Source organism: Medicago truncatula, chromosome 6 (assembly GCF_003473485.1).
Source record: "Medicago truncatula cultivar Jemalong A17 chromosome 6, MtrunA17r5.0-ANR, whole genome shotgun sequence".
Classification (NCBI taxonomy): domain Eukaryota; kingdom Viridiplantae; phylum Streptophyta; class Magnoliopsida; order Fabales; family Fabaceae; genus Medicago; species Medicago truncatula.
Window position 1 is genome coordinate 13,567,781 of NC_053047.1, and position 27,683 is coordinate 13,595,463.

Consider the following 27,683-nt stretch of genomic DNA (forward strand, 5'->3'; position numbering starts at 1 on the left):
TGAGAGAGAGAGAGAGAGAGGGAGAGAGAGAGAGAGTAAACTGATACCATATTATCAAATTAATGAATGAGGGAAAAATCTTATTGATGAAGGAAGGGGTACAAGAGTTTATATACATCAATTGTATAAGCCTAGTAACTGATTGTAACTAGAACAAAGAAGATGAAGGAAAAATGTCGAAAATGCCCTCTAAGTATCATTCTTGAGCTCCAAACAATCTATGTTGTTCTTATTGATTGTTATAAATCAATAAGTTTAAGTCTTTGAACCATTACCTAAATGTCTCAATTTTAAAATATTTCTTAAATCAACAAAATTTTCTCATATTTTGATGTATTTTTAATGTACAAGGTTCTTGTTCCTGGAATGAGAAAAAGATCATGTTTACACCAGTGAAAACACCATGTCCTCATATTTTTTGCAAGACATGTTTGGAATGTGTATTTTATGTTCAATATGTGTTAAAGGGATAGAAAATAGAATGTGAGGGTGATTCATTTGCATAAAATTATAATGAAATGATGTGCTTGACCTACTTATATTGTTGATTTTTTTTATTACTTACATGTGTGTTGCGATTTTCTCTTAATATTAGGAATTGGGTCATATAGTTTTATTAAACCAATGAACTGGAATCTAGAGAAAATAGATGATTAAACAAACACCAAAAAAAAAAAATTGATGTTTAAATACACAAAAGAGTGGTTCTTGAATATATAATTTATTTAAAGTAAAGGGTTACAAAGTTCAAAGTTGGGATTAACTATTACAATTCAATTGCTGGTTTTGATTTCAACTCCATTCACTCAATTAAGTTACGCTTGAGCATCTACTCACTTGTTTGTAATATTTTTATATGAAATTGTTATGTTAAGGTTAAGATACTTTACGAGATACTCCTACTGCATCGATGGCAAGTAGTCCAAAATGTGAATTTTGATGTGAAGGCGTTTTTTTCTTACTATTGTTTGCCCCATTTGCCGTCGCTTTTGTCGATGAACCACCAAAAATTGTTGAACCTTTATGTGGTTTTGCTTTTATCTTCTCATCATAACACTACAACATATATGAAATTTTGTAACACTTCAAAGTTGTAACTAAATAAAAAAAAATGTTACTATTTAGATCTCGTAACATTTGATAAATGTTAGGTAGCCCGTGTTACTAAATGATTTCAGTAACACTTAAGAGTATTACTTGTAACACCTAAAAACTGTTACTCATTCGTAGCTAATTTATAGCTAATATATAGCTTTGTTCTGTTAGCTTCCATTGTCAGAATAAAGAAACAGGCTAGTGTTTGAACAAATCACTTTTGTTCTACGATACACTATTTAATACAATGTGTTGTCAAATAGCTGCTACTTTTCATAGTGTCACGACCCAAGAACGAAAATCGTGACCGGCGCACAGATTTATACATTTTCTGGCAAGTCTAACGACCAAACTCGACAAATGACATAAATAATTTACAGATAACCATTTTTCATTAAAATAATATTTACAGAAATGGACAGAGTATCCTCTGTATTTTTAACGTTTCCAAGATATGAATCCTGTCCATAAACCTGTTCCATCATCCAGAAGATCAAAAAGACAATTTTTACATAACTGTACAACTCAAAACGAGGCACTCTAACTCCATATAGCTGCAGATACATTGAATGAATATTTACATAAATAAAAGAGCCATCCATCAAGGAGACCTACCAAAAAGTGGAAATGATGGACTTCGGATCTACTTGAAGCTTCCTACTCAGCTGCTCGGGAATCTGAAAAAAAATAGAAAAGAAAGAGTAAGCCACAAGGACTTAGTGAGGAGACAACAACCACCACTGACAAGAAGGGTAACACACTTGGGCACGAGTAATTAAGTTTCTTGCAAACTAGTAATCGCATAACATTCTGTAATAAATTGAACTAAATTGTTAGAGAAATTTTTTATAACACCTTTTAAATTGTGAGGTTATCCTTCTGGTATAACCTTACTACAAGCCATCACATATCTAACATTTAGAAGCAACGTGAATATTTCTGCTTGTGATTACTTTGTATCATTGCACATGAAAATCTCAATATTGTAAAAAGGTGAAAATAAGGTTACAAGCCTTTAGAAAATATATCGCCGAAATCATATCAAAAGCCTTTAAAAATATGTTGCAAAAGAAAACAGTAATAAAAGCCTTTAAAACAAATGTATATGTTGAAAATCATGATAAAAGCCTCTTTTATTTCTTTTTTAAAAAAAAAAAAAATAATAAATGCAGAAAACTTCATTTAGTGAAAATAATCAAATGGGTGAATCGAGAACTAGCTCTATCTCGTTGATAGCCCTCTCCTCCTAATGGTGGTCTTTCCAATGGGGCGGCTCCATCTAACGGGTAGCTCTTTTCTCTCGACTCAAAACAAGTGTAAAACATTTTCAATTATGGAGTTTACCTCTCATTGATAGTCGTCTCCTCCTAATGGCGGCCTTTCCATAGGGGCGGCTCCATCTAATGGGGTAACTATCCCTACTTGAATTCACATACTAGGTGCACCTAGGTCGTCACAATGATAATCGTTTTTCTCGAACACAGAGGTTTAAAAAACCATGATTTTGTAAAATATCAAACTTGTGTCATACGTACACAATCAAATCCCAATTTGCAAACCTTTGCTTATAAGTCACAGATAAAATCCAAATAGAGACCACAATAATATCAGTGACTTTAAAAATGTGTCAAGGACGAGAAAAATATTCGAAGGGTGTGTTCCCTATTTTTGTAAATACTTTAACATATAAAATCATAAAAATATCAATAATAACGATATTGAAAATAAGCGATAATGATCGTCATCAACTCACTGTTACGACGAATCAACTAAGCGTGCTCTCCAACCATCCTGGGAGAAGCATGTGAAGCGTCTGGCATCGTATCTGAACATTAATAATGTTTTCACATATATTAGAAACTCATTTCAGAACTTTAGTAGCACTAGATGACCATGAAATGCAAGTTGAATATGTATTATCGCATTATCGATAACATATAGGCTTCCAGAACTTATTAATTTATGAGGAGTGTTATTTGAACAACCATTTGGTTGACAACTTTTGGGACAACCATAATTTACAAAGAAAAAGTTTGTATTTGCACGAAAATCAAAGCAATAGAGAGATAAAGTAAAAAGTAATGTGAGTATGAGAGAGAAAGTTGTTGCAAAAATTGTCACAAAATGAATGTTCAAATATCATCACTCTTAATTTATTCCCAACTTTTATTTTGTACAGAATATGACGCAAATGCTTATTCTACAAGGAACGAATAGCAGAAGCAATATGCCTTGCTTAAATAATATATATAACCATTCAAAGTAAATGAAGGTCCATATCATATTTATATGTTGAAATCTTATATACTTTAATTAATTTCTAACTCACTAATCATGTCTAAATATGCACTAATTGAAATGTAAGTTGATAAATATACCTTAAAGAGTCTCAATGAGCAACCTTCATAAAATGGGTATTTTTCTTCTCAGAACCCTAACCCCAATCTCCAAAATCAAACCTAAATTAACTTCTAATGTGAAATTGTTTTGCTTTGGTGAATAATTTTTCTCTTATGGGTGTTTGATTAGTGTGTGGAATTGGTTGATTATGGAAGGGAAGAAGCAAAATGGAAAGAAAAGTGAGAACAGAGAGAGCTACGGGAGGAAAAGAAAGAAATGAGGAAAGTGTTATGCTTTTCTTTTTTTCCCACGTGTGTCTAGTAACTTCTATATATATTTTATTATTATTATTATTATTATTATTATTATTATTTTAATATATGAGTTTTAACGAAACGGTGCGTTTGACATAGCTCTCTAGTGTTGCGTAGAATGTTTGAACAAACCACTTTTTTTCACAATCCATGATTGACAACAAAGAATTAATGTTATATCTTTCATTACCAATCAATTTTAGCTTGTTGAAATCTTAGAACATGGGCTACCTAATTTCACTATTTAGTACTCCCTTCGATCCTATTTACAAAATAAAGTTGACTTTTTAGATACATTCAATTATGTATGTATCAAGTCAAGAACCTAAACAAAATACATAAATTATTTAATGTATCTAAAAAGTAATCTATCTCTTGTAAATAGAATCGGAGGGAGTAACATTTATGCAACATAATTTGCTGCAATTTCACCTAGAACTGTTAGCTAGAATTAGCTACTTAATGAGTAACCGTTTTTATGTTTTCAAATAATACTCTCAAGTGTTACTTAAATTATTTAGTAACACGGCTTTACCTAACATTTGTCAAATGTTACAAGACCTAAATAGTAATATTTGTTTTTGATTTAGTTACAATTTTGAAGTGTTACTAAATTTCACAAGACCTAAATAGTAACATTTGTTTTTGATTTAGTTACAATGTTGAAGTGTTACTAAATCTCATATATGTTGCATCCAATAAAAATCAGATACAGACTCTTAAGACTCTAGAATTTCTAAGATATGAAAGTTGTTAAGAAATTCAAAGTGAACTTTGATGTGGAAAAATTTCACTAGAGTTTTGACACTTCTAAATTATTCTTGAGTCTCTTACAATCTTCAGGTATTCACTCCTTTATATAGAGGTGTGAAAGATGCGTTGATGATTTCCAGCACATCAAAAAGAGTCGTTGTTGAAGTTTGATCATCACCATTGATCTGTTGCTTAATTTAGTTATTGTCCTAGGAGAGAACAATATCAAATTCATTCCTTGAAAAGAGAATAACCAGCGTAGACACAACTATTTATTGTACTGACTACTAAAAAATCAAAAAATTAGTGAGGGAAAACGTGAAATCTCTCTTTAATTCCGTCACTAAATTTTGCGACCAAGGAATTTGTGAGGAATTTCATTTTTTCCCTCGCTGATTTTTCTTTTTCTAGTAGTGACTCTTGAAGACATGAAGAGTAGAGTAGTGGTTGTACAATTGTACTATATGTCCTTTTCTTCTCTCTTTAGTGGATAAGCATTCAATGCCTTCTAATTCATCTGAAATAGTCGTTGCATCAGGCTTCTATTCCTTCTGCAATGATGTGTCTTTAGAGAAACAAACTTTAAGTAACAGCAGCTTCCAGTTCTTCAGACTCTAATGAACTTCAGCTTCTGAGGATCTTTAGACGCTTGATGACGTCAGCTTCTGGCAGTCAGCTTCTGATGGTCTTCAAACTCTGTTAGTCTTCAGACTCTGTCTTGCAACACAAGCTTCCTTTGTAAATTTTTGTCTATCGTCCTGCACACTTGAATAAATATTAGCATATCCAATTGACTTTTTGATATCTTGTTACCATCAAAACTTAAGGTGGTAATGTTAAACACAGTTTGTTCCAACACATCTGGAATATCTATAGTAAATAATCAAAGATGACACCACAGTTACCTTCCGGATCACATCAAGCTCAAACAATCGCACCTGGTAAAATTGTCCCTCGCTTACTCCATCTCTGCAGCAAGTAATATTAGAGTTTAAGAATCATCTTAATAACAAATACTAATGTACATGAACAAACAACAAAAATAACTACCTGTAAAAGATGATGCGTTACCAATAGCTTCTACGGAAAGATATAAGAAGCTCCCTATAAAAATTAAACAAAATCAATCAAGTCAAGAGAGATACTTTATCTTCGGCAGGCAGCTTTTATTGTCACCAGTCTGGTTGCTGATACATGATTTTTGTATGTTTGAATGATCTAAAAGATATTCCAACTCATTGATTATTATTAAGATATTCCAGCATACTTGGTAATTTCAGGCCAATCTTGAGAAGCAACAACCTACAACATCGAAGATCATTATTTAAAATTGAGAAAGTATAAAACTTATATTCAAGCTTGAGTTGCTTGGAATTAGAAACAAATCTCATATGTACAAAACATACAGCTGCTATTGATGGGCTTGAGTCCTCTCCAGGGTGTGGATGAGTAACATCAGCGCCAAAAATGATCGAAGGCCTATCACTAACTAGTGGAATGCGTCGAGAAAGTGCATCACCAAGCACTGTATTCCTACCCCAAACCTTCACATTGATTTTCAAAGCAACATTTGCAAGGTACTGCTTGCTCATCTTAAATACATGTTTAGTTAAATACATATCCTTTTTAGGTTACCTGCATATCAGATGATCGCCGACAGAAACCACGTGCAACACTATCTTGCACATTCCTTGAGAATTTAACGCATTAACCAGTATTTAACTGATTGACCATTGAACATTTTCTGAAAAATTAAACGGCAAATTAGTTTTCGTGTCTAATTGCATTGGCACAACAAACAGGGGCAAGCTGTATGGATTATATACAGTTGAATACATTAGAGTGCAAAGGAGTTGTCAAGCATAGGTCATAACCATTAGCTATCAAAGGTCCAAACACTATATCACCTTTAAATTCAATATGTAAGTATATCATAAAGTAGAACGAAACCAAAGTAAAATTACCATGACTCAAACCAAGCATTCCATCAATAAGAGAGACTCACGAAATTAGGGTTGAGAAGAGAGAGACAATGAGGGCACCAATGCTATCATCAAGCAGTGTTGTTAAATAGCGGCTAAAACATAGCGGAAAATAGATGATTAAACAAACACCAAAAAAAATTTGATGTTTAAATACACAAAAGACACAAACATTAGAGAAAGTAGAGATATGAAGAATTTTTTCAAGTGCAATTGCAAGTGGAAAACAAAAAGATATATCCAAAAAGAAGAAATAAAAGAAAGTACGTAATAACTACTGGTATGAATTACAGTATTCTTGAATCTCAACTGATGAACTTTGAATTTGAAGTTTTTCGATCAAACAGTTTAATTTTTTTACTTATGAGCAAGAATATATTTCAATGTCGTGCATTTTCTCAAAATTTGAATGAGTTACATGAAGAGAATATAACATCTCTAGATACATTGATGGATATCAGTATATTTTTGGGAAGACAGAAGGTACTGATATTAATGAATCTCGACAAGTCAAAGTAGAGCCTAATATGGCCATGGGATTATTAAGATCCTTATGGGAAATGTAGCAGGAAAATGTTGATGTTGATGAAGCAATTCCTTTTCAAGAAAAGTACATAAATTTATAAGGATGATAAATCCTGTCAAAAACATAATATTGATTGAGACCAATCTTATGTTGTTAAATATAGCGCCAGAGTACTCGTTGATGTGAATATTTATAATTTAAAAAAAAAAAAAAGGTTTAACCGAAGATGGAAAGTCTAGTGTTAATCTTGTGGAGTCAACGGTATTGATGTAAAAAAGTTTAGTATTAATTCTTATGAAAAAAATAAAGAATGTGATGCATTTACATCAATAATTGTTGACTTCGCATGATTAACACTAGACTTTGCATTTTCAAATGAAACATTTTTTTGAAATTATAAATTTTTACCTTAATGAGTTCTTAGACACTACTTTTGACAACATATGATTGGTTAGATGAACATTTTCATTTTTACAGGATACATCATCCTCATAGGTTTTTGTACTTTTTTTTTTTTTTTTTGAGGTAGGTTTTTGTACTTTCTTGGAAAGCTATTTCTTCATCAACATTTTCCGGATTACAATTGCAAAAGGAATCTTAATAATTCGATTTCCATATTATGCTCAATTTCGACTTGTTGAGATTTATTAAATTTATTTACCTTTTGTCTTCTCAAAAACATACCGATCTCACTCGATTCATCTTGAGATATTCTAGTTTATTCATGTAACTCATGCACATTTTGAGAGAATACGAAACTTTGCAATATATGCTTGCTTTCCTGTAAATTAATTGAAGAACTTGATGGAAAAATTTCAAACTCAGAGTTCATCAGTTGAAATTCAAGAACATTATAAAGCATATCACAGGTTATTACAACCTTTACCTTCCTTCTTCCTTTTGTTCATCTCTTTTCTTTTCCACCTGCTATTACACTTGACATAACTATTGCAAATATCTCATATAAAAATCAAGCAAGTAGATGCTCAAGCGTAACGTAATTGATCGAATGAAGTCAAATCAAAACATGCGGCTGAAATGTAATATTCTATTGTTTGTGTCCTTTGTGTGTTTAATAATCTATTTTCTCTATAGATCAGTTCACCATTCCATCAAAACAATATGACCAAACAACGACAATGACAAGTACCAGAATGGGACAAGGAAGATGCTGCTGGTGACGACGACGATAGTAGGTTAATCTCAAATCATTCTTGAAAAAAGCGATTAATACCTAATACAATCTACAACCTTGAATGCATGCTGATTATCGTGAATGGGTGGACCCTAACAACATTTTTAGCCATGATGATCATGATTATTATCATCATGTTAAAGATGAAGTTTTGGATGATTATGTTTATGATGAAGCTGAGGAGCCTCCTCATTTTCATCGTAAACATCATCATTCATAACTTCATGATAATAATCATGATCATGTTGGCTAAAAATGATGTTAGGATCCACCAGTTCACGATAATCATCATGCATGCATTCAAGGTCGTAGATTGTGTTATGTATTAATCTCTTTTTTTGGAAAGATTTGAGATTAATCTATGATCGTTGTCGTCACCACTATCATCTTCCTAATTTGTAGAGAAACCAAATTATTAAACACACAAAGAGCACAAACAAGAGAAGATTACGTTTTGCAAACTAGGCCTATTTCTACCACAATGGCGTGGTTCTTGAATATTTTTATTTAATGTAACTACATATCAGTGCTACATATATTTAAAGTGAGTGAAATATGCATGATTAAATACTCTATAATATTTTAAATAAATCAATAAGTATAATAATTAAAATATTTAATTGATGTACATTAATAAATCAATACAAGAAGATCAAATAAATAGTAGCTCAGAAATAAAACCTGATGACATGATTTCCCATCGCACCCCTTGTTTTGGGTAGTGGTGGCAGAAATGGATTGAATAGAACAACATACATTGTTTTGGATTGAACTGTCACAAAATAAAGACGAGAATATTGAAAAATAAACACAAATGGGGATATATTTTGATTTGGATAGAAATTGTGGAACCAAATACTTAAAATATAATTTAATGATTAAATATATTTTTCTAACTGTTTGATATGCTTTGGACACAACTAATAATATTAGCATTTTTTAAAAATATCAATTTTTTAGTTAGCTATAGAAAAAATGAATTTATATTTAAAACAAGGAGAAACTTTTGGTGATTATGGCTTAGTTCATTTGGGTACAACAATCTGGATAATATTTTTAAAAGAAAAGACTCAAAATTGTTTTCTTTTATACATGAAGTAGGTTTTTTTCTTAAAAAGGTCGAGTTTAATTCCCTAATGGATCTAGTACACCAGTAATTTAATTGATTTAGGATTCAATATAAAAAATTTATAACAAAGGTTGATTTTATCCATACGAAATACATCAAATCAACATTCAAATTATAATCATTACTTTTAAAAAAAATAAATTGATTTCTTATGTTACTTGTTTAAGAGTAAATAAAATATTAAGTCAAAATAAATAATAATTCTTTTGATATCAATCCAAAAAGCAAAAAGAAATTAAAAATAAGCTATAATGAATAATAGGTGTACCTTCTTCTAAAAGACAAAATTTTGTCTTTATTTCAAATTTAATCAAAGGAATCACACTCGAACATGACTTATCTTGGATATTATCAAAGCAAACAATAGGGTAAACTATAATAACGCTTAGAAATACATAAAATCTTGATGATAACCATTTGATCAGATCTAAACTGATAATCTTTAAAGTGATTTTTGATGCCATGTTCGTGGATCTGGTGAACACAAAACAATATAAGATTAAAATATTGATAATGATCCAAAGAATTATATGCAATTGATAAGAAACAATATGAATTATTTGAGATTTGTTTCTCACCATACGGTAATCGTTATAATCAATTCATATATGCATACATATTATCTTCATCAATAAAAGATAGAGATAGTAGAAGGCTACCTTTATTATTCTCTGCAAACACAAGGTATTGATGTTTCAATGAGCTGGAGAGAAAGAGAGGAATCAAGTTTTAGCGAAGCGCGGCTAACCTTTTCTAGTATTATCAACCAAAGTAAAATCATACATTTATATAAGGTTTACAAGATGATGAGTTAGGGTTAAGTTAGGGTTTTGTTATGGATAACCCAAATGAGTAAGCCCATTCGAGTCCAAGCCCAATAACAAACAAGCTGAATTCCCCATTGGGCCAGTTACTTGCTTCACAGCCCCTCCCTGCGAGGGGGCTTATGTAACAATCCGTTTTTCGCTATAATTGTTTTTATTATTTATTACAAGAGGAAAAACGGGAACTATCGTGCCCTTCTGTCAGCTATTTCTACTGCAGTGACGCATGTGATTATTTTATTATGTTTGTTTGTATAATTTTGATTTAAATTTTTAAATTTTTAAACAAAAAATTTTGCAGGGACCAAAAACAAATATTTCTGTTTACAGGGACTAAAACCAAAACGAGACATATTTGCAGGGGTTAATACCATATTTTAGCCTTTTTTTTATTTCCGTCATTTATAATTTTCCCGTCTTTGAAGTAGTCGTTGTTGTGTTTGCTCATTTTCCATTATTTGTTTTCTTTTCCTTTCATATTTGTTTAGTTTGTCTTCAAATTTGTGGCTTGGAAGAACAGGGAAATCGTGACACGATTTTGGTATCGTGACGCGATTTCGGATGCCGTGAGTTAGGGTTGCAGGGGTGCAAATCGTGACACGATTTTGGGAAAATCGTGACACGATCAAGAAACTTGCTCGTTAAGTATCCTTGATAAGGACTGGTCGTTCCTTGGGACGGACGCAAATCGTGACACGATTGGGCAAATCGTGACACGATTGGAACAGAGGAAGACTAGTACTTAAGTGTTCTTGTGCAGATTTGAAGAAGAGGTTGGAAGAGAGAGACTTAGGAAATCAAAGGGAAAGCTCTAGGGTTTAGGGTTCTTTGATTAGAGTACCTCTTGGGTTGAAAACATGGGAAACACCTTGTAGAGAGAATCATTGAGTGTCTTGGTGAGATTGGGAAAGGGGTAGAAATTAGGGTTTGTTCATAGTGAACATTGTCAAGCTAATTTCTTGTAACCTCTTGTATTCCTTTTGTAAAGAACTCATTTGATAGTGGATTGGAGAGTACAAACTCTCCTCCAGAGTAGGTCAAGTTTGGACCGAACTGGGTGACCAATCTCTTTGTGTTTATTGTTTTCTTCTTCCCTCTCCTTGTATCTTGTGATTGTTGCTTTGTGTTTCACACTTGGTTCCTAGATTCGATCTAGGTGGTGTATTGTTGTTTCTTGCTTGCTCAATAAGCTTTGTTAGGTGGTTACCACTCTCCGTCGCTCCACACATCATTATTCTTTGTATTGGTGTGGTTCGATCCGGGTCTTGGAGGTCCGGGGATTCACAACAATTGGCGCCCACCGTGGGGCAACGGTAGTGATTTGGTTTAGTGTGTACCATGGGTTCAAAGTGGGATATTGAGAAGTTCACCGGGCTCAACGATTTTGGGTTGTGGAAGGTGAAGATGCAAGCGGTGTTGATTCAACAAAAGTGTGAGAAAGCTTTGAAGGGTGAAGGTGGTTTGCCGGACACCATGTCACAAGAGGAGAAGACCGAGATGGTGGACAAGGCGAGGAGCGCCATTGTCTTGTGCCTCGGGGACAAAGTTTTGAGGGATGTCGCGAAGGAACCAACCGCGGCATCGATATGGTCTAAGTTGGAATCGTTGTATATGACCAAGTCGTTGGCTCATAGGCAATTCCTTAAGCAACAACTCTACTCATTCAAGATGGTGGAGTCAAAGACCGTGATGGAGCAATTGGCGGAGTTCAACAAGATCCTCGACGATTTGGAGAACATTGAGGTGCAACTTGAGGACGAAGACAAGGCTATACTCTTGTTGTGTGCTCTACCGAGGTCATTTGAATCCTTTAAGGATACCATGCTCTATGGCAAAGAAGGCACTGTCACCTTGGAAGAAGTTCAAGCGGCTTTAAGAACCAAGGAGTTGACCAAGTCCAAGGACTTGAGAGCGGATGAAAACAGTGAAGGCCTTAGTGTGTCAAAAGGAAATGGTGGAGGTAGGAGCAGCCGAGGAAGCTCAAAGAGCGGAAACAAGGATAAGTATAAGTGCTTTAAGTGTCACAAGTTGGGACACTTCAAGAGGGATTGTCCGGAGGAAGATGATAGCTCCGCGCAAGTTGTGTCCGAGGAGTATGGAGATGCGGGTGCTTTGATGGTGAGTTGTTGGGAGGAAGGAGAAGGTGAGGGTTCTCACCTTGGTATTGATTCCTTGTAGATGGTATGGTTCGTCTGGAGAGACGTTAAACACTCAACGTCAGCCTGGAGAGGCGGTGGTGAGAATACTCGTGGTTAGTCTGGAGAGGCGGTGGTAACAATACTCGTGATCAACCTTTGAGGTGGAGTGGCAAGGCGGAAGCATAGTAGAAGTACTCATTTGGAAGTTGAGGTAGAGAAAGCTCAACTTGAGGTGGAGTTGGTGACTCCGGGAATGGTACGGCTATGGAGGCTTTGGGATTTTATGCTCTAGTGGTGAGCATGTGGATTCTTCATGAGGACGGATGGTATTCCGGGGTTTGAAGAATGTATTGGGTGGCTTGTGTGATTGCCTAAAAGGCCAAGGGTGATCGGATGCAAGGTGATCTTCGAGGAGGCGGGAGACGTTCCGTGGTTGAAGATGGTTTGGTGGAAAAATGAAGACTTGTGGAGCAACTTGGTGTAGAGTTGGATGCAAGGGAAAAGGAAGATTGGTGGTTGATGGTTAAAGTGGCATCATCACCAAATTAGAAGTCAAGGTGGAGAAATGTTGAGTTTGTCTTCAAATTTGTGGCTTGGAAGAACAGGGAAATCGTGACACGATTTTGGTATCGTGACGCGATTACGGATGCCGTGAGTTAGGGTTGCAGGGGTGCAAATCGTGACACGATTTTGGAAAAATCGTGACACGATCAAGAAACTTGCTCGTTAAGTATCCTTGATAAGGACTGGTCGTTCCTTGGGACGGACGCAAATCGTGACACGATTGGGCAAATCGTGACACGATTGGAACAGAGGAAGACTAGTACTTAAGTGTTCTTGTGCAGATTTGAAGAAGAGGTTGGAAGAGAGAGACTTGGGAAATCAAAGGGAAAGCTCTAGGGTTTAGGGTTCTTTGATTAGAGTACCTCTTGGGTTGAAAACATGGGAAACACCTTGTAGAGAGAATCATTGAGTGTCTTGGTGAGATTGGGAAAGGGGTAGAAATTAGGGTTTGTTCATAGTGAACATTGTCAAGCTAATTTCTTGTAACCTCTTGTATTCCTTTTGTAAAGAACTCATTTGATAGTGGATTGGAGAGTACAAACTCTCCTCCAGAGTAGGTCAAGTTTGGACCGAACTGGGTGACCAATCTCTTTGTGTTTATTGTTTTCTTCTTCCCTCTCCTTGTATCTTGTGATTGTTGCTTTGTGTTTCACACTTGGTTCCTAGATTCGATCTAGGTGGTGTATTGTTGTTTCTTGCTTGCTCAATAAGCTTTGTTAGGTGGTTACCACTCTCCGTCGCTCCACACATCATTATTCTTTGTATTGGTGTGGTTCGATCCGGGTCTTGGAGGTCCGAGGATTCACAACAATATTTTGTCCTTACTTTCTGAATGAAGAAAATAACATGAATGAAGAAAATTTCAAATCTAAAAACACACATTTGTAACACAAAAAGAACATGAGCGTTGAAAGTGAAATCCAATGAGGCATTCAATCAAACATGTAATAGGAGAAGTAGTTAAAGCTAAAAAAAGAAAGAGACAAAAAGTGATTAAATAAAACTAAATGCCAGAAAGCTTACGAGAACAACTCACTCTAAATCAGGATCCGAGCCACTGCAGGCAATGACAGCTGCATAAACCGTCACTGTAAGCTAGACCACTACCGAGAGCTGCCGAGAGAATACTATATAAATTGTCAGTGATTAAATTAAATAGAATATGTCATCCGAAAACAAAACTGACACAATATCCCAAACAGATTCATACCGACCAAGACACTAAACCAAGTCATAGAACACAAAATCAATGCAGCAGAACACCACAGATTCAAATAATACAAACTGATGCAGCACTCAATAGAAACACCATAAAATGGAAGCAAAAGTGTAAAGTGTTAATTGAGGGAAAGAAAAGTGTAAAGTCATGTGTGACTTAGTAAGAAAAGTTGTAAGCCAGCTGAGGCTTAGAGAATACAAGTTGTAATCGTTCAAAGATAACAGATTTGTAAGGTGCAGGAGTTGAGAATGTTTGCTCAAGCATCATAGTGAAAAATCTCACATAAAATGGGGGACTAAAGTAGCCTTTATTGGATGAACCAATATAATTTATGTGTATTGTATTCTTCTATCCCTATATTCTTTACGTGCAATATTCACTTCACACACAATTTTTTTTAGCTTTGATATTTTGTTTTATACTAACACTTCATAATGTTTTGAAGTCTGTTATAACATTGTTCTTCCAAGTTTCAATGTGAGAACATTTTCAAAGTGTAGGATTAAATTTAAAAATGGTCACAATTCAAACTCATTTTCTTTTGACTATTATATCTACTTCATTACGCCTTTTGCATATAAAAATTAAATAGAACTCAAAACATAAACGAATAAAAGACTTGAACTAATTTGATCCAACATTAAAATAGAGTTTCATCTTCGAACCTTAATCAACAGGTGTTTGACTACTTGTGGTAACTATAGAGAAATACAAATGAATTGAAACTTACTCAAAAAACAAAGGTTGAAGAGAGACTCCTCCATTAATACTCTTAACACTTGCATTTCTCTTGAACCGTCAAGTTTTGAATGAATAATTGTGAATGAAAACTCTTGTATTTATAGGCAAGTTTATAGCTGGGTTTGAGTTGAAATATCGGACTTTTTCATCAAACTCGCATAGAAAAAACTGCAAAACACTTTTTTTTTCTCAGACTCACAGCTAGGGCTACACATGTAGTGCGTGCTAAAAACACTGTTTTGCACACCAAGGACACATGGCAGCACTCCCGTGTCGCATGGCTTGGGCTTTTAGTGTGTTTTTTTTTCCTTTCTTTTTTTCATCTTTTTGAATGATTTCTTCCTCATAACTTAAAAAATATTAACTACATAAATAATAAAGGATAAATTATATTTTTGGTCTCTTAACTATTTAGGTAGTATCGTTTTGGTCCCTTAATTAAAATTCGATTTATTTTAGTCGCTTAACTTCTTTCCGTTACACATTTTGACCATTTCCGTTTGTTTTAATTCAAATTCGTTAGGTTTTCTTCATTTTCTTTTGGAATTTTTCTGAGATTCTTGATGTTGAAGGTTGATGGAGATGATATGAAGATGAAAAAGAGGAGAAAAAGATGAAGAAAACCTAACGTTTTTGAATTAAAACTAACGGAAATGACCAAAATATGTAACGAAGAAAAATTAAGGGATCAAAATAAATCGAATTTTAATTAAGGGACCAATACTACCTAAATAGTTAAGGGACAAAAAATGTAATTTAACCATTAATATATCATAAAATCTTCACTAAGTAACTCCATTCCTATACATTCCACTATCTCAACAAACCCAATGTGGATTATTCCTTGAAAAAATCAATATCGCTGATCTGACTCATATGTGTCAAAGTGTTTCAAGAGCCTTCAAAATTCATTATTGGTTGATTATTTTTTCTGGATCTGCTGCCCACGTACTTGTGTTGCATCTCTGAAATAGTTGAATAAATCACAACTTTTTTATTCAGATTTTGGGGGCAGTTTGTTTTCGATGTTTTAAACTATTTTTTTAACAAAAAAAAAAAAAAACTTATAATATTTCATTGAAAACTGTAAACCATTAAATTCTATGATTCTCAAGAAAATGTGAATTTCAAGTTTTACTAAATAAATTCAATTATTTATTTTTAACTATAAAAAATCACGTGTAAAGTGGATATTCTAAAAAAATATATATGTTCAGAGCATATCTATGATTTCTTAGAAATAATCAGAAGTGTCCAGAATCCACCGCATTATAATGACTATGTGTCATTCATGTCCAAAAGAGAAAGTAGAGACTGTATGATTACTATTATTATATTATTATTACATTATTATATTATTAAGACCAATAATTCATCGATTACTAGTACATTTTTGTTTGACAAAACATTTTATTCAGATCTGAACATAAGGGAAAGTAGCTAGGGAAATAGCAAAAGAAACCATGGCCATGTCTATGTTTTTTAACTTCATGTTCCCACCACCATCTTCTATATTTGTCACAGCCATGTCAATTATAAGTTTTGTTGCACTTGCAAATTATGGTATTTCTGAAATCAGAGGAAAGCATTTGAATTATTCCAAATTTTGGAATGCAAATAATAACAAAACCAATAGTGTAAAGCAAATTAAGTTGTCAAGTAAGGTTGGTATGTTGTTGCTCTATACTCCTGCTTTTCTAGCTGGTGCAGTGTCCTTTTGGATCTTTCCTAATGAAGGTTTAAGATCTACAATCCTTCAAGGTGCTTTGACCCTTCACTACTTCAAGAGGGTCTTTGAGGTAATACTTAATACTTTATGGTCTCACCATCAAAAAATTTCTTTTCTTTAGATATTCTAATGATTTCTTTCAACTTAAGACCTACATATTTATTTTTATTTATTTTTAACTTAATTAAGACCTACATATACTTTTTGTTATCAATTTTGATCTTTATTTTTGATAATATTTGACACTTATTTAATGGAAATCCAAGTGTTTAGTCTACAAGAGTTTTGTTTTAAGGTTAATAGTGTTTTACCCTTCTATAATATTGGTTATTTCAATTTTCCTTTGTAAAAAAAATTGTTTGGATCCGTTCTTGTAAAATAAAGATTTTCCAAAATACCCATCAGGTTATCTGACCGTGCGAAACTGATCATTTGAGCGCTGACTGTATTATTAATTAATTAATTTTTTGAAAATTTTGAAAAAAAATCTGAACATTTTTCTGATTTTTTGGATTTTTTTAATTTTTGAAAACTAATTTTCATATAATTTATATAATTTTTTATCTTTTTAAAATTAAGTACGATGTGTTGAGTAAGAAAAAAAAAATTATGCCAGTTTCACATAAGAGAATCTTGTAAGTAAAATGGCCTAAGGGTTATTTTGGAAAATCTTCATTTTACAAATACAGGATCCAAACAAAAAAATTTAAAGGAGAGAAAACTTAAAATGATGTATATTATAGGAAGTAAAACAATATTAATCCTTTATTTTATGATATCGTATTGTTGAGACCTTAAAATATCATAAATTTTACGATTAACCATTAAATCTTTAATTTGGGTTTATGGATATTCAAAATGATAAAATATACAGTTCTTGAAAGAATTGATTCCTTGTTTTTAAAATCTATTTGACAATGTCATCGTGAGATTCGCTCAGATGATATGGATAATGCATAATATATGTAAGGTACAGGGTTCGAACCCCGGCCAAAAAAAAAAAATCTATTTGACAATAATGATTAGGTTGTTTGTCCGTTTTATGTTGTTGCCATCAATGGTGGTGAAAGTGTATTTGAAAAAATTGTGCACAATGACCACGATAACCTAAATGAATGGTTGAAGTCACACTTAAAGAATATATAGTGAGATGATCAAAATATATAATACTTTAAGGTTTTGGAGAATTGTTGTTCCCACTTTTACTTTGCCTGTGTCACACGAGTAAATTATTCAAATACCCCTCGGCAGTTAACTGCCGAGGAAACCTCAAACTTATTTTTTTTTTTTTTGACAAAATCCATAAATTGTCATTAATAACAAACCTTTTTTTTTTTTTTTACAAAAACCATAAATTATCTTTAATAATATTTATTGATTTTAAATGTTTCAATCATTATTTTGGTACGTTTTAAACAATTGCAGTATTATACTTATGTGTATATATCTTAATAAGAATAACATTTTTTTTTGTCAAGTTAGTGGCTAGAGCTCACACAATTTAATTGTGGAGAAGTGGGGTGTCCGGGGTTCGAACCCCAGTCTCTGCATATAATATGCAATATCCCTACCAACTTAGCTAAAAATTAAGCATTTGAATATTGTTTTGCACATTACTTAAATACAAATAACAATAAAAAAATCGTTAAAATAATTGTGCACAGCGATTTTTTTTAAGGTATAATATGTTGTTATATTTTCTACATTAAAATAATTGTGTATAAAGATTTTTTTTTTATTTAAGTAATTTGCAAAACAATATTCAAATACTTAATTTTTACACTTATTGAAATGTTTTTTGAGGACTTAAATGTTAAGCCTAAAACAAAGAAAAAGGAAATAAAAGAAGAAAATTTCGTGAAAGTTCTTTGGAAATAAAATAGGCAAAAAAAAAAAAAAGATCAAATGAGTAATACAATTAAAATAATTGTGAATATTTTCGTAAAAAGGAAATAAAAGAAGAAAATTCCGTGAAAATTCTTTGGAAATAAAATATTCACTATTGTTGAAGATCAAAGCAGTTATAACAAAAAAAAAGATTTAAAGGAGTAATACAATTAAAATAAATAAGGAAGGCAAATCAATAAAATTAAAAACGAATTATTAAGAAAAATCAATCAAAAATGATAAAGACCGCGGAATATTCTCAAAGAATAAAAAAAAAAAACAGATTTGAGGTTTCCTCGGCAGTTAACTGCCGAAGTTTTCAGTTTTCCTCGGTAGTTTACTGCCGAAGTTTTCCTCGGGAGTTAACTGCAGCCGGTTTCATAATTCGGTAGTTAACTGCCGAGGGGCATTTGAGTAATTTACTCGTGTGGCATAGCCAAACTAAATGTGGGAACAACAATTCTCAAAGTTTTGCTTAAAATTGGATGTCCATCTCACTTGTGTGATTTTTCTTGAGTCAATATATTGATCCTTCGAGTTTTTTTAATGACCCAACGGTTATCAAGTAAATGATATTTTAATATATCCGCTATTCAACGGCATCAAAAGTTGTTAGTCACTTTGATTTCTATTTGACACGTAATCAAACCTTACATGATCACAATTATTTAGTTACACACATATTTTTAAAAAAATGGAAAAAAATAAATAAAAGAATTAAATAATATATATTTTAAATATAATTAAATGATAGTCAACATACATTAATTATTAAAGTAAATAGATTTTTTTATTTATAATATATATTATAAATCAGATCCATCAATTATACAAAGAATTTGAAAAAAGAATATTTGCTTACAAAAATAAATTCAACATCGTTAAAAATGTAAAAAGATAATCTACGAATAAACACATTACATTTGAGTTGTTAGCATAAAACCTATGTTGTGAAATCAAAGTGATCAGAAGACACATATCTTCGAATATGGAACAATGACAACATAATCATTGATTGGATCAATACTTGATTGAAATTCTATCAATCTAAATTATCAAACAAACAATGCAACAAGTAAATAAATTGAACAACAACCACACCAAGATAAGAAATCAAATAAAACTTTGTTCTGAGATGACAAAATTAGAAACATTAAAACATGAAAGAAAAATATGATATTTATGAAAATCATTTATTAAGATTAAAATAGCAGCATAAAAATATGCACATAGGTGAGTGATATCGGTTTGGTCCAAAACAACCTTTTGGGATGAAGGGAAAATAGAAAACTTAAGAGATACTATGGAGTTTATTTATTACTCTTAAAAAAAATTAGGGCATGTTAGTTTTATAAATTTCAGGTTAAATATGTTTTTATCCCTATAAAATATTCAGAATTTTGTTTTAATCATTACAAAATAAAATCACACTTTTTTTGGTGACATTTTCATTTAATATTTATAAGGACCAAAAATGTTTATGAAAATTTTAAAAGGATTAAAACCGTTTACGGAAAATAACTAAAATGTGATTTGATTTTATAGGGACTAAAAATAAGGTGAGTATTTATCACTAAATTTTATAATATTCCAATAACACTAAATTCCATTTAAATAATATTTTATAGAGCACTAACTAAAAAAAGATAATCAAGTCTTCTACTCCACCTACAAAACCTTTTATTTAAACATATTTATTTAACCTAAACCTTTTTTTTTTTTTTTTTATAAAAAGTTTTTGTTTACAATAGTTAATATACTGATTTCAATTTTGTTGTGCATGGTATTTCATAATGTTGTTTTTACTCTATTCTGCAGTCTCTGTTTGTTCACAAATATAGTGGTTCTATGATTCTTGATTCTGCAATTCCAATCACTCTGAGTTACCTTATGTCAACTATAACTATGATCTATGGCCAACACCTCACAAAAGACCTTCCAGAACCACAAATTAATTTGATTTATCCAGGAATTGTGTTGTTCCTAGTTGGTATCATTGGCAACTTCTACCATCATTTTCTTCTATCAAAATTGAGAGGAAAAGGTGAAAAAGAATACAAGATTCCTAAAGGTGGCTTATTTGGGATTGTGATATGTCCTCATTATATGTTTGAGATAATTGATTTTTATGGGGTATTTTTCATTTCCCAAACATTGTATTCATTGATTTTTGCTATAGGCACCACTTTCTACTTGTTAGGTAGGAGTCATGCAACTAGGAATTGGTATCTTTCTAAGTTTGAAGATTTCCCAAAAAATGTTAAGGCTGTTATCCCATTTGTGTTTTAAATTGTTGTAACATTAATCCCTAATGTGGACGGGGCATTTGGTTGTGACATTTATAAAATGTTGTATTGTTGTGCATGTATGTTGGAATACATATGTTGATTTAATCACGTGAAACAAGAAAATTGTTGTTTGACGTTAAAATTGTTTCATATATTATATTCTTATCCATCAATTTGATCCATCGGTTATTGATTTAGATATCAAATTGATGTATCTGTTAGATAATAAAGTTTTGGGCTTAAGTTGGCGGGTCCTTATATTAACAAGTTAGAGTTCATTAAGTGTTATTATATATTCTCTCATAACCTTTTTAATGTTAAGCCATTGATATTTTATGAAACCCTAGCCGTTATTGTTGTTCCTATTTTATGAACTAACCTTTTTTAACATGGTATCAAGAGCATCGTTTGATCCGCCGTGAATTATTACTCGCTTCCGCTTTTGTGTTCCCAAAAATTTGGGAATTTTGTGTGATTGATTTGGTTTAATTTATAGTGTTGGTCTTTTGGGATTTTCATTGGTCAGGTTTGGAAGTGTCTTTGTGGCTTCAGTGTTTTGTGTGTCCTAAGTAGAAATCACAGCTTCGGTATTGTTCAAGTTTTGTGTTTTGTGCTTTGTGGCTATTGTGTATTTTGTGGTTATTGATCAAGTTTCGGTATTTGTTTATGTATCGCTTTTGTTACATGAAAGATTAGTTCTCTTTGTTTATTTTTTTGCTTTGATGGGTTATAATCTATGCAACCGGCAGCTGGGTTTTTGCTTATATTTTGTGTTGCTATATGTTGGCACGTGACAACTACCGAAGGATTGACTTCCTGTGGTACCTTTGGGGAAGGGTTTTTTATAATATGATTGAGGTTGGAGATTCTTTTTGTTTGAGTTTTATATTCATGTCAGTCTTGTTTTTTATTTATTTATTTGAGTCTAGTCCTCTGTTTGTGGGTTTGTTTGATCTTTTAGTTTTCGTGTGTCTCTCTGTGTTTGTATTTGGTTAATTGGTTGTTCGTTTATGTTTGTCTCTGGTTGCTTTGGGTCAGCTTGTCTTGGTTCGTTTGGTTTTGTTCGTTTTGGTTCTTCAAGTTGTCTTTATATAATTTTGTTTAGTTTGTCTCAGTTTGATTTGGTTTCGTTTGGTTCAATTTGTTTGTTTGTTTGGTGGGTCAAGTGCTCGCAATTTGCTTGTTTGGTGAGTCGAATTCTCACACTTTGTTGTTTGCTGAGCGTATGCTCACAATTTGGTGTCTTCTCCCCTTTTGGTTCTTCAATTTGGTTGTGTGGTGAGTAAAATTCTCACATTTCATTGTTCCGGTGAGTCGAGTGCTCACAGTTTGGTTTCTTCTCCCCCTTCTGATTCTTCAATTTGGTTGTTTGGTGAGTCTAGTTCTTACATTTGAATCGACTGTCAACACAGAGAAATTCAAGAACGAAAAGCCCTTGCAACAAAAGCAGCAGCTTTACCGATCCTTTTGAGTCCAAACCAAGCAAGAAATATCATCATTAAAACCAATCCGAATCTTTGAAACTGGACATTGAATCTTCCCACCAACACGGGTGCAGATCCATCAGTCCACCACTCACCGTGACGAACCTCGACAACAGTAAGTCTCAATAGCCGCATGAATTAATGATAAGTCAATAATTAGTTGGTTTTAAGTGTTTATTTTACTAAGATTTTATGTGTTTTAAATTACTTTCTAGAACTTTAGTACTTCAATTTGTTTGTTATTTAATTTAAGGAACAAATATGGTGACAGATTGAGTGTTTGAGCAAAAGATAGGGTTTTGGAGCATGGTTAAGGAAAGGAAGGATCTAGAGCATGATTCGGGGTTGATTGAGGCCAAAAATATGAAGATCCTATGCAAAAATATCAGGCGCAGCCATGCCTGACAAAGACCAGGTCGTGCGCCCCTGTTCAAACATGCCTTTCAAGACCAAGGAGCTTGACATGGTCCGTGCCAAGTTGAGCACGACCGTGCCAAGTTCCAAGCTGCTATGTTTTGTAATTTTCAGACCTAAAAGCCCATGGGTTGCTTGCTATGTAATAATGTTTATGCCTTTTCTTAGGTCTTAAGTTAGCTTTTAGGCTATAAATAGAGCAGCCACCAGACCTTTATGATTCATCTTTTGTTCTTGGGAATTCTCTATGATAATTATTTCCATTGAATCAAAGTTCTGATTTTCTTGTTTTTATTTTCTTTGTCTTTAAAATTATGCACTTTTGTTTTCAACAATTTACTTTCATGTTCTTCTCCTTCTCTTTAATCTTTATGTCTACGATGAACATTAGTGAGTAGACTTCTTTATCTTGGGATTGTTGGATGAGTCTAATGACCTAATCCTATTCAAACCAAGCCTAGAACCCTAATTTTATGTAAATATATTTTTCTAATCTAATCTCACCGTTCTTAATTCTTATTTCAAATATTAACCGAAGTATCGAAAGAAGAAGGTTACCATTGGACATGTGAGATTAGACAAGGTTCACGAAACATTAGAATACTCTAGTAAACTTTGAGACCTTAAAGTTTCGCTCGGCTTTCAATAACAATCAACCATGAGAATAGGCGTGGTTGTTATTGAAACACACTCGTTGATTTCGAGAGAAACCTTGATAGGCTTTAGAGAAACCGCTCTTTAGAAATAGATTTAACGTAAGATTTAGGTATTAAGTTTGGATTGTGAAAGATTTCTCATTATGGCGAACCAATAATCCTGATGCACTTTTTATCATTAATTTACATCAATCAAAAATCAAACCTTTTAAACCTTTAAACTTTCAGTTAATCATGGTTAAAAAGAGAATCAAAATTACAACAACTCTATGTTGGAACGATACTTTTTTATTACTCCGGTAAAACCATGCACTTACGGATTTTACACATCAATTAACCATCCAGAATAAAGGCCATGCTTTTTTGAGCTAACAGTCCAAAATGAATATTTGTCCAAGACATCGAAGCATTAATTATAGAACCGAACCAAACCAACATAACACCGGATCAAAACGAATCATGAGCAACCATCGACTATCTATCACATCCCCTTCTCAAAACCAACCCCGACACGAACCACAAGGGAAAGTGTGTAAAAAGCCACAAGCAATTTAAACAGCTAGAGACGAGATTGAATAATCACACCAATCATTTTCCAATAAATACCAAGAACGGTGTATGAACTTGACCGCCAACACGGATACAGATCCATCCACTCACAACTCATCATTTCGACCACAACAAGTCTCAAAGCAGCCATTTCTGGCCTTACAATCTGAGGCCAAAGAAGAACATCTGAATTTGTTTGCAGAACCAACAACCATTCATCATAGAAAGAAACGTCGACAATCAATGACGAATCGGAAGCGAGATCTCGTAGCTCCAAAGGAATCTCAACAAATCAAACCCAGGTAAGAAAAAAGGGTTTGGACTGGAAGGAGAGGGTTACAGGAGAGGAGAGTTTAGAGAGAGGTCAAAGCCTTTTAAAAATAACTTCAGCACAACAACCTTTAAACTACAATTTGCATATTCAAATTAGATAAGTTTTTATGTCTATATTTGACTATCTTTAGCATGTATTTTACATAAACTAATATGATAGAATATTTCCAGTTTGAAAATTCGTTTTAATTATTTAACTATAGATTAGAAATTGTGTTTGTTTACAATTTTAAAAACTTAATTGGTGACTTACTACAAAAGTACAATGGTTTGATCTTTAGATGGGATAGTTTGAAATGTTTGTGCGGTTGTTCTAACCTCGATGTGAAAGGTTCCCCAAGCTCCCCTATGACCTAACAAATAGAACCCTTGTGCTGAAGCAATAACACATTTTTATCCTAATCAACATTCTCTCTAACCCTTAATTTGGAAGTACCTAACAATTTGATTGATTAAATTTGTCTGTGTGGACTAAGTAGAGGTGTTGTTTTTGAGCAATACTTCTGATCTCTCACATTGTGAGTTCGAATTTTAAGGTTAATAAATGAATCCTTAAAGTGTTTTAATTTGTGATTAATAATTTAATCAAGATCCGTTCATCGGGAAAAACCCAACACTCTCTCCAGAGTTTTGTCGATTCATGTTATCCCCAGTGATTTGTGATTATTATTTTTATTTTTGTATAGTTTGTTCCTATGTTGAAATAACAAAGAAGGGGTGACTATTTTCCAATGAACGGCGCCATTGATCTAACATGATAAGAAGAACAGTGGAAGGGGGTGTACCTGTAGACACTGCAACACTTATGTTAATGTTTTGAGCAAGAAAAAAGGGTGACAAGTAAAATAAATCATACCTTTAGAGATTACTTAAAGTACCCTAATATAGAAAGGGGAGGTACAAGTGTTGTTGTTAATGTCGGAAGATAGTTGTTCAGTAGTTACGGTTGTGTGAACAATAACTGTCAAACATTACTATTTGGCAGTTATGTGGACCGTCATGATCCTGTGTTTGGATCAACGTCTAATATTTCTACAAATGCCGCCCCTTATAGGGAAGGGGTGTGAAGCAAGTAATTATCCCAATGCTGAATTGGGCTTGTTTGTTATTGGATTGGACTTAAATGGGCTTACTCATTTGGGCAATCCAGAATAAAAATCTAACTTAACCCTAACTAATCATCTAGTAATCTCTGTATAAATATATGATTTTACTTTGGTGGAGAATACAAGAAATGGTCGGCTGCGCTTCGCCGAAGCTTGATTCTTGTCATTCTCTGTGGCTCGCTGAAACCTCACTACGTACCTTGTGTTTGCAAAGAATAATAAAGGTAGTCTTCCACTCACTCTCTATCATTCATTGATGAATATAATTTGTTCGCATATATGAATTGATTTTAATGATTATGGAGTGGGATACAAATCTGAAATCATTGATATTCTTTCTTATCAGTTGCATCTATTTTTTATATAATTTTCAATTTTTAATCTTATCTTGTTTTGTCTTCACCAGATCCACGAACATGGCAACAAAACTTAATTCAAAGATTATCATTTTATATCTCATCAAATGGTTATCATCAAGATTTTATATATTTCGAAGCATTGTTATGGGTTACCCTATTGTTTGCTTTGGTAATGTCCAAGATAAAGCTCATTCGAGTGTGATTTCTTTGATTAAATCTGGCATAAAGAAGACAAAACTTTGTCTTTTGAAAAAGGTATACCTAGTATTCATTATATCTTTTTTGCTATAAATAAGTTCTTTTTGTTTTTTGGATTGATATCAAAATAAATATTATTTATTTTAACTTAATATTTTATTTACTCTCAAATGAGTATCATAAGAAATAAATATATATTTTTTAAAGTACTAATTATAATTTGAGTTAATGTTGATTTTGATGTTTTCTCGCATGTATAAAATTAACCTTTGTTATGAATTTTGAACTGATCCATTATGAAATTTAACACGACCTCTAAAAAAAAATCGAGATTTGTGCATAAATGAAAACATTATTGAGTATCTACTTTTGAAATCAGTAGAAGTGTCTCCCTTTTATCAAAGATCAAATAAATATAAAAGAAAACAAGATCGAGTATCTACTTTTGAAATCATTATACCTAGATTGGTGTACCCAAATGAACTAAACAACAATCACCAAAAGTGTCTCGCTGTTTTAAATCTAAATCATTTTTTTTCAATCGTTGTACTAATTTTGCATGCTCATAAATTCAATTCTTCCATAGCTAAATAAAAAATTGATAATATTTTTAACAACAGGGAATTTTAGGGCAGTTACTTTGTTGGTGAAGGAGGATTTGGCAAGGTTTATAAGGGTTACATCAAGAAAATAATCAGGTTGTTGCAATAAAGCAACTGGACCCTAATGGACTTCAAGGAACCAGAGAATTTGTTGTTGAAGTGTTAACACTTGATTTGACAGAACACCCAAATCTTGTCAAGTTATTAGGATTTTGTGCTGAGGGAGAGCAGAGACTTTTGGTTTATGAGTACATGCCGTTGGGATCTTTGCAGAATCATTTGCATGATCTTTCTCCCGGGAAAAACCACTAGATTGGAATACGAGAATGAGAATAACTGTTGGTGCAGCTAAAGGTTTGAATTATTTGCATGATAAAATGAAACTCCTATCATATATCGTGACCTCAAATGCTCCAACATTTTGTTAGGAGACGATTATCATCCCAAGTTATCTGATTTCGGCTTGGCAAAAGTAGGTCCAATTGGTGATAAGACTCATGTGTCAACAAGGGTAATGGGAACATATGGGTATTGTGCTCTAGATTAATTGTATCAAAAACTTAGATCAAACTGTTAGAAAATATATTTAATGAGTACAATAGGTGCTAATTTGTCGACAAGATTTGTGTGTTTGAAATACTACTCCTTATTTTATTAAGGAGAAAACTTAGGTACAATTCTCTAGATGTTTTTCGTATGGTTCTTAACTAAATTCATATCATTTCCTCAAATCCATAATTTTCTCAAAGTTTGTTATATCCAAAAAATATGTATTTTTACTTAAGAACCATACGAAAAACACTTAAGGAATTTGTACTTAAGTTTTCACCTTTTATTAATGATTGTTATGTTAGAGATTTACTAGAAATGCCTTCTTTTAGGTATATATCTTTTTGGTGGAGTTTTTGGTATAGTCCCTCCATCTTGTATTTTCCTCTTCTCTTTTATCAATATAATTTGGGTTGGTTAGCATCTTAGTTACCACCCTTTTTTTTGCAAAAAATAAAATAAAAATATTTAATGAGTAAATTATATTATAATTTTTTGGTTCCAAACTATATCTAAACCAAAATATATCTCTTTTGTGTATTTGATTTATAATCTTTTTACTTTATTGGCTTAATACATGCTTTGGTCCCTTAACTTATTTTCGGATTTTATTTTGGTCCCCTAACTATAAAGTGTCTCAATTTGGTCTCTTATGTTTTTTTTGTTACCTCTTTTGGTCGTATCCGTTACATTTTAACTATTTGATCTA

The 27,683-nt window shown here is 32.6% G+C and overlaps 2 protein-coding genes, 1 long non-coding RNA gene and 1 pseudogene across 3 annotated transcripts; 2 read left to right on the forward strand and 2 right to left on the reverse strand.

Moving 5' to 3' along the window:
• Window positions 1-1,416: 1,416 nt before the first annotated feature.
• Window positions 1,417-3,720, reverse strand: LOC112422447 (uncharacterized). The gene is made up of 3 exons (XR_003012731.2): window positions 3,474-3,720; window positions 2,849-2,920; window positions 1,417-1,772 (listed from the first exon to the last, which is right to left on the reverse strand). It is a non-coding gene; the product is annotated as an uncharacterized lncRNA (long non-coding RNA).
• A 1,884-nt stretch (window positions 3,721-5,604) lies between these two features.
• LOC120580819 (protein argonaute 1) lies at window positions 5,605-6,656 on the reverse strand. Its single transcript, XM_039834947.1, has 2 exons — window positions 5,909-6,656; window positions 5,605-5,804 (listed from the first exon to the last, which is right to left on the reverse strand). Exons 1-2 carry the CDS (start codon window positions 6,119-6,121, stop codon window positions 5,751-5,753), a joined length of 267 nt encoding a protein of 88 aa, XP_039690881.1. The 5' UTR covers window positions 6,122-6,656; the 3' UTR covers window positions 5,605-5,750.
• A 9,538-nt stretch (window positions 6,657-16,194) lies between these two features.
• Window positions 16,195-20,893, forward strand: LOC25496142 (steroid 5-alpha-reductase DET2). The gene is made up of 2 exons (XM_013596413.3): window positions 16,195-16,619; window positions 20,255-20,893. Exons 1-2 carry the CDS (start codon window positions 16,284-16,286, stop codon window positions 20,723-20,725), a joined length of 807 nt encoding a protein of 268 aa, XP_013451867.1. The 5' UTR covers window positions 16,195-16,283; the 3' UTR covers window positions 20,726-20,893.
• A 3,003-nt stretch (window positions 20,894-23,896) lies between these two features.
• Window positions 23,897-26,972, forward strand: LOC25496143 (probable serine/threonine-protein kinase PBL5; annotated as a pseudogene).
• Window positions 26,973-27,683: the final 711 nt, after the last annotated feature.

What these genes read in the sequence shown, in the direction of transcription:
- LOC120580819 (XM_039834947.1), bottom strand. Translation starts at nt 6,121, where the DNA reads ATGTATTTAACTAAACATGTATTTAAGATGAGCAAGCAGTACCTTGCA. An exon ending in CAAGCCCATCAATAGCAGCT is followed by an intron (nt 5,805 to 5,908) that starts GTATGTTTTGTA and finishes TCGATGTTGTAG; the next exon opens with GTTGTTGCTTCTCAAGATTG.
- LOC25496142 (XM_013596413.3), top strand. Translation starts at nt 16,284, where the DNA reads ATGGCCATGTCTATGTTTTTTAACTTCATGTTCCCACCACCATCTTCT. An exon ending in ACTTCAAGAGGGTCTTTGAG is followed by an intron (nt 16,620 to 20,254) that starts GTAATACTTAAT and finishes TCTATTCTGCAG; the next exon opens with TCTCTGTTTGTTCACAAATA.